The sequence below is a fragment of the Myotis daubentonii genome, chromosome 18 (assembly GCF_963259705.1).
Source record: "Myotis daubentonii chromosome 18, mMyoDau2.1, whole genome shotgun sequence".
In the NCBI taxonomy this organism is placed as follows: Eukaryota; Metazoa; Chordata; class Mammalia; order Chiroptera; family Vespertilionidae; genus Myotis; species Myotis daubentonii.
Genome location: NC_081857.1, coordinates 22,757,021 through 22,773,766, shown reverse-complemented (window position 1 = coordinate 22,773,766; position 16,746 = coordinate 22,757,021). Strand labels below are relative to the sequence as shown.

The following is a 16,746-nucleotide window of genomic DNA, read 5'->3' as shown; positions in this document are numbered from 1 at the left end:
GGGTACTCACAAAATCCAAGAAGATTCTCAAGTCTTCCTTGGTACCGATGTACACCTAAGATCAAACAGTTGCTAATTTAAAATCACTATCAAATATTGCTGTGAGGAGAACCTAAGATCCCCAAGTTTTCCACCTCAACCTCAGTTTCTCTGTTTAGAATACTTACTTCCTTTTTACCTGACCCGCTTCCAAACTTCATTCATGCCACAGCTTTGGTTTTTAATCCAACTTCTTTCTACCCAGAAGGCAGAGGAATGAATGGCAGCCACCCAACCACTAGAGGCTTGCTGTCCTAGGCTCCTGAACAAAGAGACTGGAAAAGTAAGGAAATGGTCTTTTTAAATACAAACCCCTTCTAAGGAGTAGGGAATACATTTTCTCCTATTGCATTAAGTTCTGTTTAAGACTCGGGATTCATGATGCTCTCTTGATGAGGGATGAGGGACAGACAAGGTTGAAAAGGGGGACATACTGAGCAATCAGGAACAGCTGAGAGCTACAAAGATAGGGCTCTGCTCATGTATAAATAGAAATGTTGCTGCTACCCTGATGAATCAGACCAGATGTTTCTCTGATGTCTCTGTTTGGTCCTTTGGTTTTTTGTGGTGTTGTTTTTTTTTAAGTATAATTTTGCTAAAATTATATGTGGGGCCAGGAATGTGGCATACATGCTTTAAGCTTTAATAATATGTAAAGGGATAAAATTACCCAGGAAACCTTTATTAACAAGAAAAATACCCATTTAGGAAAGAACTTGAAAAAGGGCAAGAAGGAAACAACTTGTGATAGGGCTGATTCAGGAGATCTGAATTCTAATCCTTCCTCTGGCACGAGCTGTGTGACCTGGGGCAAGCCATGTCATTTTCCTGGGTCTATGTTTATTTTTTAGGTGTGGGAGGGGCTGGAGAGAGAATGGGGGTTCCATGGCTGGGTTTATTAAATTAATTATTTTAGTGTCTCTTGCAGCTCCAAACATCAGAATCCAACCAGGTTTTCTTTTTCAGTTTAATTTCTTGTTTGCTGGGTTCTGATTTCATTGAGGGGTTAATATGGGAAAGACTTTATGGGGGCCCTGACCAGTTTGGCTCACTGGATAGAGCATCGACCTGCGGACTGAAGGGTCCCAGGTTCGATTCTGGTTGGGGGCATGTGCCTTGGTTGTGGGCACATTCCCAGTAGGGTGTGTGCAGGAGGCAGCTGATCGATGTTTCTCTCTCACTGATGTTTCTAACTCTCTATCCCTCTCTCTTCTTCTCTGTAAAAAATCAATAAAATATATTAAAAAAAAAAAGACTTTATGGGGGATAACACAAGGCCCCTGCCCTCAAGATGTTTATTACCTCACAGAGTTACACAAAGGACTGTATCACAATATGGAAAGTGCTGGATGTACTTGGGGAGCAGTGACGTATTTGGGTTGGCGGAGCTGAGGCAATGAGTCAGGTAGCCATGGTGGTTTGGATCACAGTTAGAAGGCCCCTTAAATCTCAGTAGAGCATGCATTTTACTTAGGAGGCAGCAGGGAGCTGTTTTTTGAGCTTGGATGTGATCTGTTTTAGGATACTTCACCTCCAGCAGAGTGTAGGATGAACTGGAGGTAGAAAGGCCTCATAGGCAGGAGGACAGCTAAAACATTAATGCATCATCTTGGTGAAAGCTAACCGGGGCTGAGCTGGGATGGTATCAGTGGGAATGGAAAGCAGGGGTTGGATTTATGCCAGCTAGGGTGGAGGAAAGAATGCAAAGGCAACTGCACAGTTAAGCAAGTATGAGGTAGAAACCTCAGTTTCACAAACATAAAAAGGAAATTCAAGAAGGGAAGGGTGTTTGGGTAACAAAAAGGGGAGTTTACTTTCCTAAACTACAGGAAGCATGTCGTAGTGGAGGTGTGCAACATTTACAAATTCCTGATTGGACCTCAGTACTGTGGATGAGGCTGGAGAGGCTATCCAAGTGAGAGTTGAAATTGTAAAAATGAAGAGATCGCCAGGGAATTGTAGAGTGAGGCAGGAGAAAGACAGACAACAGAATATTGAGAAATATCTAAATTCTTCCCTTACAATGAACTGGACACGGTTAATGTTCTAGAACACAGGACACAGGGATGGACAAAACTAGGTTTACAGTGCATTGTGACATTCTTTTGCATTAATAAAGCTATCGTAATACTCATAACCTGCAAGTCTTTCCATAGGAACAACTGTAAACCTACTTCTTGCCAACCCTGTATAATCAGGAGGATGCTGGGTCATTGTGTCCAAGGGGAAAGGTAACAACATTGAAAGGGAGAGGCTGGTGAGCCAGGGTTTAAAAATTACATTACTGCTTGGGGGATTAGCTAGGTAGTCTAGAAGGGACTGGCTATAATAAAATGATTGTGTGTTTTCCTACAGATAAACAGAGGAGAAAATTGCACCCATGCCTGGTCTTCAGGCTGTGACAGCCAAGATTCCAAATCTTCATCTCTCCTTATTATTGGCAAGGTGTACTAGTATACTCCGTCTTTTAGAAATCTCAGATTATAGACAGCCTTTGCTTTTCAGACTATTACCTGGGGAATTTATTATTATCTTTTTCTCCTTCCCCGGTTTTTAGTTCCCACTTGTCCTGGGTCTTGGGGTTGAATTCTAAGGATAATAATTATGTAGATCCTCTGAGAGCTTAGTGTCTGAAGCTCCAGAGGGAGGAAAAAGGAGGAGGGGTTAGAGTAGGCAGAAATGAGACTTTAGCTCTATTGTCGTTCACACACACAAAAGCCTGTTTGCAAATGCAATGTAAATGAAGACTTTATTAGCCAAGGATTTATCTTCACAATAAGATCTGGGATTACACCAGGGACATACATGTATACATCCAAGTAGGATTAACTGCCTCCCAACAATGCAAATTGGTTTATCACTTTTGTTTTTCTTCAATATTTTTCATAAGTGATAATAATTTGCAAAAACCATTAAATATTTACTTTGGCTCTGAAGTGTTAGAACAACTCTGTCTTCCAAGAGGTGAAGGAGACTCTTAAGGCGTTTAGATCTAACAGTGAATTAAAAAATTAGGAGACAAGGGTTTTAATCTGTCTACTAACTAGCTATGTTTAGGTAGATTGCTTAATAGAATTCTATGCTCCAATATTTTTTTCATTGGCTAAATGGATATTTAAAAAATATTGGCTTTGTTTGTCTCGTAGAATTATTGTTCAGGTGATTAAAATATTTTCTCTTTAAATTATAAACATTAGGTAAATTCCAGACATACTATTACTTAGGCAACTAGATAACCACTGCAGCTCATCTGAGGTTAGGATGGGGAGGTGAAGCAGGGACCAGGATTTGGAGAATCTGGATGAAGAAAGTAGGATTACTGGGGGTTGGCAGAAGCTTTTCTTTTCTTTTTTTAAAGGAAAGGCACATTTTATTCTTTTAAAAAAATATTTATTTATTTATTTTTCCTTATTGATTAAGGTATTACATGTGTCCTCATCCCCCCTTTCCCCCCGCCACCTCCCTGCTCATGCCCTCCCCCCCCTCCTCCAGTGTCTGTGTCCATTGGTTATGCTTATATGCATGCATACAAGTCCTTTGGTTGATCTCTCCACCTCCCCCCACCCTCCCCTGCCTTAGAAGCTAGGTGGTTTCTTTTCAGCTCAAAAATGGATAATGTCACTGAGAAAGCAAGCTTAAAAAAAACCCAAAAAACAAACAAACAAACAAAAACCCTGTTTCATACACCAATCCTAATGCTGCTTTAAGATAATTGCTTGGGATAAGCATAACCAATGGACATAAGACACTGGGGGATAGGGGAGGCTAGGGGACTGTCTAGGGCGGGGGGATAAAATGGACACATATGTAATACCCTTTGTAATACTTTAAGCAATAAAAAAAAAGATAATTGCTTGGGTAAATAAATTCCTTATATATTAACTAATAAAGAGACACTCAAATTTGTACATCTGATGCCCATTGTTCACTTGCTCTCTGACTTCTGTTACCATGACTTCAACAGTATAAATAAAAATGCTCTGCCTCCCTGTAATCTCCTAGCTTCAACACATTCCCTTGTCCACTCAAGCACTGAAAAATACAACAGTTTAGACTTGGAAGTCTGACTGTGGAGTCAGATAAGAAATCAGGGTTCTAGATATTGAAAATGACTACTCCAAATATATCACCAAGCCACATATCAACCAGCTTAACCACAAAAGGTTCTTGAGGGAATAAAGTTGAAGTAACCATTCTCATTGAGATTTGTACGGGTGGTTGATTTGCCAGGTAACCTGGCTGTTCTTCAGTTTCCTCACCTGTTCAATAAGAGGCAGGATGAGTTAATTTCTAAGGTCACTTTCTGCTTAGAAAGACTGTTATTCTAAATAAGAATTTGAATAAAATTACAAATGCCGCCTCAGAGCTCTTGATAAGTCCACCAACTAAGACAACAGAATACCACAAAACCGGACTATGAAAATGTCCCCATTGTAGATCAGTCTCTGTACAAAGTACAGAGAAATGGGGGAGGGGAGATACTAAATACCCTATCCCCCCTAAAGTGTAAAAAGAAAAAAAAAAGGAACATATCCTTGTGGAATTTCTGCTCCGTTTTAAGTAGCTATGTTCAAAAACACTGAAGACCTACTATGTGCAAGGCACTAAGTAGTTACTTTTCTATTTCTTACTGTGCCGGCAAGCTCTTAAACCAGAACTAGTGAATACCGCCGTGGGTGGGCATAAAATTAAAGCCAAGGTCAAGGAGGACGGAGTCTACAAATAGACCAAAAATAAAACTCAAGTGACATCATCAGAGGAAAAAAAGCCAACATATTGCACAAAGATCAAAGGCAGAAAGAAAAAAGGAGGGAAACATGTTTGGTTAATACTGGGCCTTTGGGCAGTCCATGTGCTTGCGAGGCCCGTCCATCCATCCACACCACACTTCTTAGCCCTGCTATTCCCCACCGATGACAAGTCCAGCCTCGGCGCGGACAGGGCGCGGAGCGCGGATCCCACAGCCCGGACCCCGCTGCCAAGTCTCCTCTCTGGGACAGAGGGAGTTTCCCCCCAGGGCGACTGTAAGATAAAAACAACCTCTCCAATCCTTCGTCCAATAAGAAATACTCGTTCAAATGAGTACGTACATACACACAAGGAAAAGGGTGGGGACATGGGAAAGGGAAGCTCTTTTTCTTTCTTTTTAAATTTCCCGCACCCCCTTTCCTCTCCGCCTTCCCCACGCCGCCTTCACCTTCACCTTCAGCTGCAGCTGGAGAGACTGGGACCTCGCGCTGCTGGGCGGTTGCAAAGAAAGTAATTGGAAAGGAGGCGGGACGGGCTAGATGAATAACTCGGTGTTCGACTTGTCCTGCCTCGGGCGGCAGTTCCTCCTCCGCTTCATTACTGACTGCACACGCGGCCGGCGCTCGGCGCTCGATTGCTCCGGCCTATCACCCTGGGATGCCGCCTGCCGCCGCCACCGCCACCGCCACCGCCACCGCCGCGGCTGCCGGGCTTGTGGGATCTGCGGCGGAGCCGGAGCCGGAGCCGCGACGGCAGCGGTGGCTTGAGAGTTAGGGGGGCGGGCCGGCTCGTTCCAGGGGTGGGGGCTGAGGGCAGGAGGGCGAGAACCCGGGGCCATCGGCTCCCTTCAGGCTGAGGGAGCGGACACTCGGAGCCCCCGAGGCGGCGGGAGCCGGTCGGAGGGGGCGGCCCCTGGCGGCGACGCCCCCAGCCCAGCCCTGCCGGCCGCGCTCCATCCCCAGTCCGAGCCCCGCTCCGGCCGCGGGAGACGCCGGCCGGGGTTTAAAGGGAGGCGGCTCTGAGGGGGCTGGCGGGCGAGCCGCCCCTCCCGGGTCCTTCCTCGTCTCCTCCCGGGAGGGACCCGCACCTGAGCCCGGACCCCCCCGCGGCCGGGGCCACGCTGGACCCGCCTCCCGGCCGGGGCCCCGCTCGCCGGCTGCAGGTGGGCTGCAGCGCCCGAGCCGCGGGCAGGGGGCGGCGGGGAAGGAGGTGAGCCGCGTCCGCCGGCGGCGCCCGGTCCCTGCCCCGCCGCGCGCTCCTCCCCTCCCCGCAGGCAGGGCGCGGAGCCTTGCGCCCGCCCCCCGGCGCGTCCCCCCCGGGCACCATGGAGCTCTCCCCGGCGTCCGGAGGAGCGGAGGCGCTGTCCTGGCCGGAGATGTTCTCGGGACTGGAGTCCGACTCGCCGCTGCCGCCGGAGGACCTGGACGCGGCCGTCCCCGTCGGCGGGGCCGTGGCGGGTGGCATGTTGGACCGGATCCTCCTGGAGTCGGTGTGCCAGCAGCAGGGCTGGGTCCGCGTGTACGGTAAGGACCGCGCCGGGCCGTCCGAGAGGCCGGTGTTTCTCCCCTTTGGCGAGGCCGGCATTCCTTGCCCCGCTCGTGCCAGCCCCGCGCTCAGCCCCCCCCCCCCCCTTTCTGGGTCCGGTTCCCACGTCCCTTTTGGTCCCGGGGTCCCCCGCCTTTGGGACCAGTGCCTCCGGGCGAGCCTCTGGGCAGAGCGCTGTCTCACTCAGTGTGGTCTCCGGACCTTCAGGCTCCGGCCGTGAGTTGAAGGGAGAGCTGGGCTCTGCAGACCTCATTCTTAGGCGATGACTTGGGGGGAACTGTCAGCCGATCCTCGAGAAGGTCTGATGGAACACACCATGCGATCCAGTGAAGGGAGGGGGTGTCGGGGGGGTCTTTTCTTTCTCTGGATCCAGGCGAGGCTGGAAACCAGGATAGGAAGAAGCTCGGCGCACGTGTGTATTGGGTGGGAAAAGGCTCTTCTGTCACCTCTTTCTGAACCTCACTCTCCAAAGACACCCAACCGCCCAGACCCGCTGGCGTGGACGGTTGCAGACCGCACCGCTGTGTCTGGTTCCCTCTGCAAAGGGACTGGGCTGCTGCTACTCAGCAAGTTAAAAGCGATGAGCACACACGCGAAAACTTTCCCTTTCTGCGTTCCCCGGGTAACCACCTCTTTCATGAAAAGGGGATGATGAGGTCCTGTGAGGGTGAGCCCTGTGGCCTCATGGAAACCGTGCTGGTTTTGAAAACTCCCAGCCCAAGGGTGTATCGCCCGGCATTGGAGGACCGAGCAAGTGGCTCTCCAAAATATTGGCAGGTCGGGATGTTTTATCGCCTCGCTGGCATGGACACGAAAGACTTTAGACCTGGGGCTGACCTGAGTCTAAGACAGCAACCTTGAGGCCCCCGGGGGCACACACAGCGTGAGGGTGTTATCCTGTGGTTACGTACATCTGAGCCTGTAGCGGCCAAGTACGTCGTTACCTTTTCTCTCTTCATCCTTCTGAACAGGGCATGTGTTTTCTGTCCAAGAGAGACCAAGACTTAGAAGTTGTCTCTCTGGATAGGTCAGCTGATTTCAAGACATCAAGCCTGTCCCTGGGAGAAAGCTCACAGGACTAGGAGGGCAGAGATTGGAGTTTTTTGTCTCAGTTCTGCTCCTAAATGTCTTACCTGACTTGGGGCAGATCCGGTCACTTTCTCGACCTCTGATTCTTCATCTGTAAAATGAGCGGAGGGGATTAGATAATCTCTTAATGGCTCTTTCAGTTCTGAAAAGTCCAGCCGTTCCTATAACCAGTTCTTAAGGATATATGTATGTACCACTTGGTATTGGGCTTGATGTGTATGTGTTTCGTGATGTTATTCTAATTAACGGGAAGAATTACAGACAACAAGTGGGAGGTGATGCAAGGGCACCCAGTTCATTCTCAGCCGATTAAAAACGTTAGGGCCTGATTTTCCATCCACCTGCTAATCCCACTTAGCTGATAGTTTATAGCAAAGGTTGGTGAGAATCTGAAAATGAGCCTGAATTAGAGTTTATATTGAGGTTTTCCCAGGCTAGTCTTTTTCTATCCTTACGCACTTCTTTGGCATATTGTTTTTTATATGAAGTTAGAGATAGGGCCATGTTACTGTAAGAATAATAATTCAGTATTTCAGTGTCCAAAACTATCCTCTCTGGGTTTTCTAGACCTAGGTTAACTAACATTCTTTGCATGTAACCCATAAAAATATGTGTTAGTTTTTGTAGTCCATTCCTAGGGCTAGATTTGTGAGAGGGGTGTGTGTGTATTCTTAAATATGTGTGTGTGATTCTTAAATATGTGTGTGCATATACACATACATACGTGGTCTCTGTCTCATACAGTGTTCATTTCAGTGTCAAGTTGCAGACTTTCCACTGCCTTGTAACTTTTTTGTCTTCCCTGTCAATTAACCAGAAGTTGTTTTTATTTATTGTCTAGAACTGCTACTTTCCTTACTCTAAACTAAAGCAACTCATCCTGGATACTGCTTTGTTGTCTTTAGTTTGAGGTAAATATTCCAAAACTATCTGAATGACAGTTGGCTTTTTATGTTCTTAGGTAGTTTTTAAGTTGCCTATTGCATAACTCTTTGAAAAGCTTTGAAGGAAAATAATAGAATGTAGAAAATCAATTTGAAAAACACTAGTTCATTTTGGTGTTCTTGTTTATTTGTTTGTTTTGGGCGTTCAAAATCCTGATTGCTTTGGAACATCTGGATTCTTCTACACAATTTAAAGAGACTTTGATGAGTGTAAGTCTAATGTTTTTTAAAGAAATCTTGAGTATAAAACTGGGAGTTGAGAACTTGGTTTTTTGTTCTGGCTTTGCCACAAATTGGTTGTCTAACTTTGGGCAAGTAATTTTAACTCTGTGGGTCTAAGTTTCTATGTAAAATGTGGAATCTGGAGTAATTGGTATCTGTGGTCCATTTTAGCTTTAGAGTTGTCTGATTCTATGGCCTGCCCTATTATTTTACCTACAGCTAGGCCTGCCAATTTCAGCCCGACTCTTGGGGTTAGGCATCAGGCAAGCCCTGAATGCATTTAAATCATGATTGTCAGAGGATCCTGGGGAGCACTTTTATCAAGAGGTCAGTGAACTGAGTTTTGAAAGAAGGAATGTTGAGGGCAGATGTATATTTGTTTGGAATGTTTTCACAAGATAGGAAGGTGGGGATGGGGATCTTGCTCAAGTCTAGCTCATTCAATTGAGATCTAACCTGAAATAGCCATGTGGATTTTACTTAGGGTGCAAAAAGGCGCTGTTTTAAGTGCTGCTGGCTTCTGGCTATGGTTCACATGCTCTGCAGAACATGAATCTTTGTAACCAATAAGCAAACAAACAGCAATGACAAAAGTACCCCCACCCCAAAGAGGATCTTAACAGAAACCTTTAGAAACGATATTTTATAGTTTACCTCACAGAATTGAAAGACTAGGCACTGTTTTGAGCTTGCTATTGCCAAAGTTGATATAGATTATCTATATAGATATAGATAATCTCTATATATATAATCTCCAGAGTTTTGTGTAGTGCATTGTCATGATTGGAAAACTTTTTTTGGAATATGTTCAGAGCTTTATAATAGGTGGATCTATATTTAAAACACAAATGCACATCTTTGAGACATAGCTAAGAGAAAAATTTATGCTGTTTTATTCTTCATTTTGTTTTAGTTATAAAATGTTTCATTTGTTGTATTTCAGTATTACAATCAGTTGTGCCCATGCCCTGTCAGGGCTATGAAATTTTTGACACCAGGGAATCTGTCTTGTTTATCTTTGCATTCCTATCTTGCCACCCCCTTTATTGTCACTGTGTCTCGCAGATTGGTACCTTGCTCAGGGTAAGTCAGTGTTTGTTGAATGTTGATCCGTCTGTCCTTTGACCATCCAGATCTTAACCTGACTGATTGTATGAGTGGTAGAGTAGCTTAAACAAAGGCATGCCACAAACAGCTAAATATGGATGCAGAATCCAAGAGCATCAAATGCAGAACATTTTTCAGATATTTATAGCCTCAAAGCAGAGTCAATTGGCTGAAAAAGCTCAGCAGGCTAGCAAAAGGAAACGGGAGCGGCAAAGGCAGCCTCTCTGTGCTTTCTGGTAAACAATGAGAACATTAAAGTCAACTACTTTACCATGAATGGATAGCGAGTGTAGGACACCCTTTGGGAGAAATTGAAATACAGTCTCTAGCAACAGTGCCCGTCTTGGAGCGTGGCACCCATCAGTAAGACCGGTCTGCAAGTGTATGCACAGAAGTATTCTTGGAACTAAAGTTATCACAATAAAGCAATCACCAAGAAATCATACAGTTTTTAATTTTAATAATATCAGTAGGACTTATCTAAAATATTCAATTAATAAAATATATAATATCAACATTGGTTACTATGAAGCTAGTATACAGCTCATTGTTTATTATTAAAATTTGTAAAGGCTGGAACTATTTCAGCAAGCAGAAGAAAAAGAGAATTAATTATATTGCATTAAATACCATGTAATTCTAGAAGTATGACAGTGGGAATTTGATAAGAAGGTCTCATGAACTGGATATGAGTTGATGGGGGCAGACGTTTTACCTGGTGTAGTAAATAATATTGCTTATGCTTCACAAATTCAGACAAAGGATGAGATATGCTTTATTGCACTTTTAGAAACTCTTCCTTTATATTTACTTAAAATGTTGCAAGCAGTAACAAGTCCAGGAAGTTGTTTCATTTTGGTCCAGTATGAATCAGATGTGACTAACTGACCTTATACAAAAATGTTCTTAACACAACTAACTGAATATTCTTAGCAAATCATTCACTCTTCAATGCCTTAAATACGAACCCTACCATTTCTGTTTTGCTTTAATATGTAAATGAATATTATTCAAGCAAGACTAAAAGTTTTGTGTGCTCTAGCTAATTGCTTGCTAGAAGAGAATCAGTGAATGTGTATCCAGTACATCCCCAAATATGTTCATGTTATTTAAGTGTTTTAATTTCCTCAAATACTGTTAAATGAATTTTTATAGATGAGCATTAATACTAGTACTTTAAAGATTCTTAGGATCTTAAGCTTGAGTTCAGTACTGAGGATGTGGCATTGTCTGTGAATGTTGACAGTTTCCCATGATCTTCAATACATTTTATACACGTTGGGAGTAATCAGTTCTTTACTGAAATAGGAGAACTTTCAAGGCTCTTTGGCACAGTGGATAGAGCGTCGGCAGGTGGACTGTAGGATTCTGGGTTCAATTTTGGTCAAGGGCACATACCTTGGTTGCAGGCTCCTCCTGGCCTGGGCCCCATGCAGGAGGCAACAAATAGATATGTTTCTCTCACATTGATGTTTCTCTCTGTCTTTCCCTCTCTCTTCCACTCTCCCTAAAAATCAATGGAAAAATATCCTTGGGTGAGGATTAAAAAACATAATGAAATAAAATGGTTAAAAAAAAAAAGAATGCCTAAGGATATACTAGTATTATTTTAAATTACATTGATTTCAATGAACCCTTTATTCCTTTGAAAGATAATTTATAGATCTCATTTAAATCATGTGTTCTATTAATGTTTACAGATGAAGGACAGTTTCCTTTATAAACTCTTAGTATTTTTCTATCCTCTGTCATGTTGGTTTATTGATACTTCATTTTCAAAGAGTAAAAATATTTTCAAAGAATGAAACTATTCATCCACAGTCCTTTTCCAAAACCATTTGGACTAGAGTGTTTCAGAATTCAAAATTTTTTTATTTTAGAAAATATTGTATATATTCAGTGACATTAACCCCGTAGCTGGGTCTTGAGCAACATTCAGGAATCGGTTGTATTAAATATTTCTGCAGTTAAATAAATGAATATTCACACTAAGTGTGGTATAAGACTATAAATAATGTCAGTGCAGGTCAGATTTTACTGCTAAAGAGGTTATTGAAAAAAGGTTTTCCGAGCTTTTTGGATTTAGGAATTGCAGGTATGGAATTGAGGTTCTGTACAAATTTTCTGACATAAATAATATGAAGTTCTAGAAAGCCCCTATTTGAGAATAGTTTGTTTATAAGGATTTCCTTTATCTTTTTCAGATGATAAAATTCAGTGCATACACTTTAAAAAATGATGTGGAGTTGTGTCCTATTATGTTGAATGAACAATAATTTTCTCTGATTTGCTAAGGAAAAGAAAAGGGATTCACATGACAGAAAGTAGGTTTTACTGAGGTTACTAAGGAAATAAATGATGGTAAGACAGTGGTTTCTAATGCTTTGTTTCATTAGAAAGAAGGATGAGGTAACTTGAAGCAGAGTTTATGTAATTGTTCTTTGCAGGTTGCTCTCTTCAGTAACACAACGTGATTTGATCACCTTTTAAGTAGGTGAACCACAAAAAAAGCATTCAACTAATGACTGAGTTAATCCAGAAAAAATTTAGCTGGCTGCTCCTTTGTCCCTCCCTATTAGAATAACTTTTAAGTAACCAGAGAGGTGTTTGGTCTTGTTAACCAGAAGGAGGAGTTTAAAGTGTGCTGAAATTGCTTCACCTGGTCTTGGCAGAGGGATAATTGTTCTCTGATGTTTGTAACAACACCTTTCTTCCCAAAGGCTGTCAAGTGCTTCTTAAAACCTGTAGGTAGAGTATCCTTTACAGATTTAATGTAGCTTATTTTCTGGTGAGAAAGCATCCATCAAGAGGTACATGATACAAAACTAGTAGGAAAAGTAGAAAGATGTCTTGAGGCTCAGTACAGTAGTGTTAGTGGGTTTACTGTATGGTAAAAAGAATAAGAAATAAAAATGGAGCCTTTGAAGGCATGACAAAAGTTCATTTGCTGGATGGTCATACAGGAGTTATCATCTTCCTTGTCTCAACAGCAGAGTTCAGATGTTAGGAGTTACCTTCCTTTTCCAAGTGTTGGTTACATTAACTGGTTGTTTGCATCTACTTTGCTTATAAGGATCCAATTTAGATCCTGATTACATTCTTATTTCTCCATAAATTGTCTTCAATATTGCTCAGATTCTATTCACAGGGTCTCATTTTCAGTAGGTTTTCTGAGAGTACTCCCTGTCCAACTCCGGAGTGTAAGAGATGGGTAAGACTGGTAGACACCAGTTGGGAGAGTGAAAATTTAGAGAGGAAAATATTTAACATAAGGCAAGGAAACAAAATTCAGAAGTATAGTGTGAAAAGTTAAAAAAGAAAGTTTAAAGTTGATAGTCCCAAATACTTTTCAAAACAATCCTTTAAGTTTCCTCATTAAGGAAACTGGCTCAGGAAGTTTAGTTTATTCCCAAAATTGGAGACAAATTCCACAGTTTGTCAGGATTAGAACTCAACCTCAGATTCCTCAGCCAGCCGCCTGTTATAGCTTGTAGATCTTACTGCTTTCCCTTAGGGAGATGGCCTTTCACAGTTGGAGGTCAGGAACACTGCACACTGAGAAATAGCAGATTGTTAGTTTCACAGTCTTTAAGGGAAATGCTGGAAATGCCATTACCTAGATAACAGAGAACAAACATGGACAAAACATCCAGAAGGTAGCAGGATGAGAATAACCCCAGAGTGATCCTTCAGAGGTAGACTAGAGGACAGATAATATATTTTAATCTTTGCTTTCCTAAATTCCTTATCCATAAATTCTGTATTCTGCTATTGGAAGTGATATTTTAAGGGAATTTGAATGTTTCATTTATGATGCTTAAAACCCTGGATAATACCTAATAACTTCCTACCTTCCATTTTAATTTCTAACCTCTCTGATTCATATAATTAGAAAATTAATACATTTTTCTAATTATGAATATAATTCATGAATATAATTTGAATTACAGGAAAATCCAAAGAAAATTAAAATCACCTGTAATTCCATCACTCAGAGATAGATATTCTCTTAATATTTTATTGTATTTTATTCCAGTCTTTTCTGTGTGCAGAAGTACTTTTTTGGTACATATTTGATATGCTGTATGTATTTTACCTTCCTGCTGTTGTTCTAACAGTGTATTTTCTTGGATTTTGAACATGTTAAAATTTTTTCAAATGTTTTTATTTTTAAATTTAATTAGAAAAAATAGGCTATAGATATATTTTTTCCCCCCCAAAGATATAAAGGGTATCCATGAGGTCTCTCTCCCCTCCTCCCTCACTCCTCACTTGCCATCTGGCAGGCAATCATTGTCCCTTCTACACAATCAATAAATATTTGAAATTCCTGCATATCCTTCCATACCTATTTCATGCACATGGAAGCAGGTAAATAGCTCCGTAAAAACTCTGCCAAGAGTGGGGTCTAAGAAATTTAGTTTAAAACATACTATGTTTTTTTTTGTGAAATGACAGGAGTAGGCCTGCAGAAGAGGTTGGTTAGGTATTCTGGGAGCTTGGAGCCAGTTGTTGTTAATTGCTTTATATCTGAATTAATACTGTCATGATTTTTACTGTGCATTTGCTTTTTTCCTTTTTTACACAAATGATAACCCATTACAGGAAATTATCTGCATTTTGTGTTAATTTCTCTTTCACAGCCCCCCTCCACACACACTTCTTAATAATTGGATATATTTTTCCTGTCAGTTTGTAAAGCAGTTCCTTATTCTTCTTATGGCTGCATAATGCATGGATGAATAGTAATTTATTTAATCAGTCCCCAAGTTTTCTGGTACAAGTGAATAATCTTGAATATAAGTCATTTTGCTTGAGTGTGAGTTTATTAGAAAAAGTCATAAAATTTCTACGTCAAAGATGTGCATATTTGTAATTTTGAAAGGTATTCCCAAATTGCTTTCTCTTTTTGTACCTATTTACATTTCATCAGCAGTGTGTGAGAGTACCTACTTTCCTACACATAGGAAATTAGCAAGAGTTTTTGAATCTGACAATCTATGGTGTTAATTTAATTTTATAGTTCTTACAGTAAGCGTGATTGAATATCTCATAGAGCCATTTAAATATTTCCTTTTCTGTGAACTGTGCATATTTTCCCCCCTTGTTTGTTAAATCAAGCTTTATTGATAAAATGGAATTCAGAATATCTTACTAGGAACAGCAGCAGGCCCAGCCAATCATGACAGCAAAATGTGGCAGTTTCCTACTATCTGTAGGAAGCTGCTGCTTATCAATTAATAATTAAATGTAAGGACTTGTAAAAGAGGTGCAAAGAATCAAGGCATTTTAGCCCCAAGATTGATATTCTTACGAATTTACTGTATAACCTGCAATACTCATGGCAACAAGAAGAGAACAACCTAAAAGACAATTAAATGAAGGGACCAGCTTTATCAACAATGCCAATCCCACTGCCAAGAACATTAAGATAGTTTCCAATTAACTTTCTGGATGCTCAGCTTTATAAGATTTTGGAATTTTTCTCCATAATCATGTGCACAGTTGAACGTCTAGCTGACCTGGCTGCTGCTCTCTCTGTCCCAACTCCAAACACAACATGACTTGAAAGGTCTATATATCTGTTGCGTCACACAACAAGCCAAACATTTCTTATAACTTTGATAATGATTTAAAGCAGTTCATAATTAAATGTGAGCATTTTGTACAAGGACAGTTACACTTTACAAAAAACAAAATCATACAACAAAAATTGCTGGAGTCTGATTTACATCATGAATTATGGTTTAAAATCACGTTTACATAAGTCTCAAATTTACAAAAAAAAAAAATCAGTTCTGGGCTAGCTGTTGTACTGCTGAAGTTCTCTGGTATAATCTCTAACTCATGTCATATGCCCTTCTTTAAAGTTGAGGATGAATGTTAGGAGGTTCAGTGAAGTTGAGCTGTACTCTCCCTTTGGAGGAGAAGGTAAACTCCATGGCTAGATGAGCAGTTTTACCACATATCATCAGTTGATGTAGAGTCAGTGTCATCATTTTTGTAAGGATTCAGTCTATTGTAAACAGCTTCAATTATATTCCGCTTTTTTTTTTTTTGCCCATTTTTAAAAGGTTGTTGGATCTTTTTCTTAGTAATTTGTAGGAACTCTTAGTATATTAAATAAAGAACCCTTTATCTGTGATGAGTTGTCAGTATTTTTTTGTGTTTTTGTCCTCTTTATGAGGAAATTTTATGCAGTTGAATGTATGTATTTTTATTTTATTTTTTTATGGCCTTTGGTTTCATGTCATAGTTAGAATGGACTTTTCTATTCTGAGGCTGAAAATTATTCTCCTGTGGTTTGTCTAGTCCTTCTTTGTTTTCATTTTTTTTGCATTTAAATCTTTGATCCAATTGGACTTCATCCTGGTATAAAGTATGAGATATGGATCTAATTTCAATTTTAGAAAGATAGCTTTCCAGTTGTCCTAATATCATTTATTGAATAATCTGTCTTTCCCCATTGGTTTAAGATGACTTCCTATCCTTTACTAGGTTGCCATTTGGATTTTGGGTTATTTCAAGATTTTCTACTTTGTTCTGTTGGTCTGCTAGTATCACATTGCTTTATTATCAAGGTTTTCTAATAGGTAATACAATTTGTCAATGACTAAGTTAACATAACTTATCTAACCATTATCCTATTTTAGGCATTAACATTTTTGATAATTTTTATATTAATAGTCTACTAGTTATCCTTGCGCACAAGTCTTTGAATTGAACTTCTGACTTGTTCCTTAGGCTGAATTTTTAGAAGAGTATTTTTAAAGACCTGCGACTTAGTGTGACTTTCATGGAAAGCAATTACTGCTACAAGTATATGAAAGTATGGCTCATATTTTAAGTCTTACTACTTTTAACATATTGCAGTATTTTTACATATATTTCATGTGGTGCCTTAAACATTACTTAGCACATATCAAATGTCCTCAAAGTTCTAATACTTATAAGACGGCCCTTCAAAAACTTGAATTGTTTTTCCAGTGGTACTCCTTCTGATTAAAGGCATGTTCCCAAGTGAATGAGGAAAGGGAATGAGTAGAGTCAA

General features: G+C 41.0%; 1 protein-coding gene across 3 annotated transcripts in view; it reads left to right on the top strand.

The window, feature by feature from the left end:
• The first annotated feature begins 5,310 nt into the window (after positions 1 to 5,310).
• Positions 5,311 to 16,746, top strand: part of RASAL2 (RAS protein activator like 2) — a 258,767-nt gene continuing 247,331 nt past the window's right edge. The window contains exon 1 of one of the 3 annotated variants that reach the window (XM_059673950.1): positions 5,311 to 6,311. In XM_059673950.1, coding sequence (XP_059529933.1) covers positions 6,113 to 6,311 — 199 coding nt within the window. In that variant the 5' untranslated portion in view covers positions 5,311 to 6,112. The remainder of the gene's footprint in view (positions 6,312 to 16,746) is intronic. The other 2 variants (XM_059673951.1, XM_059673952.1) reach the window with 2 other exon arrangements.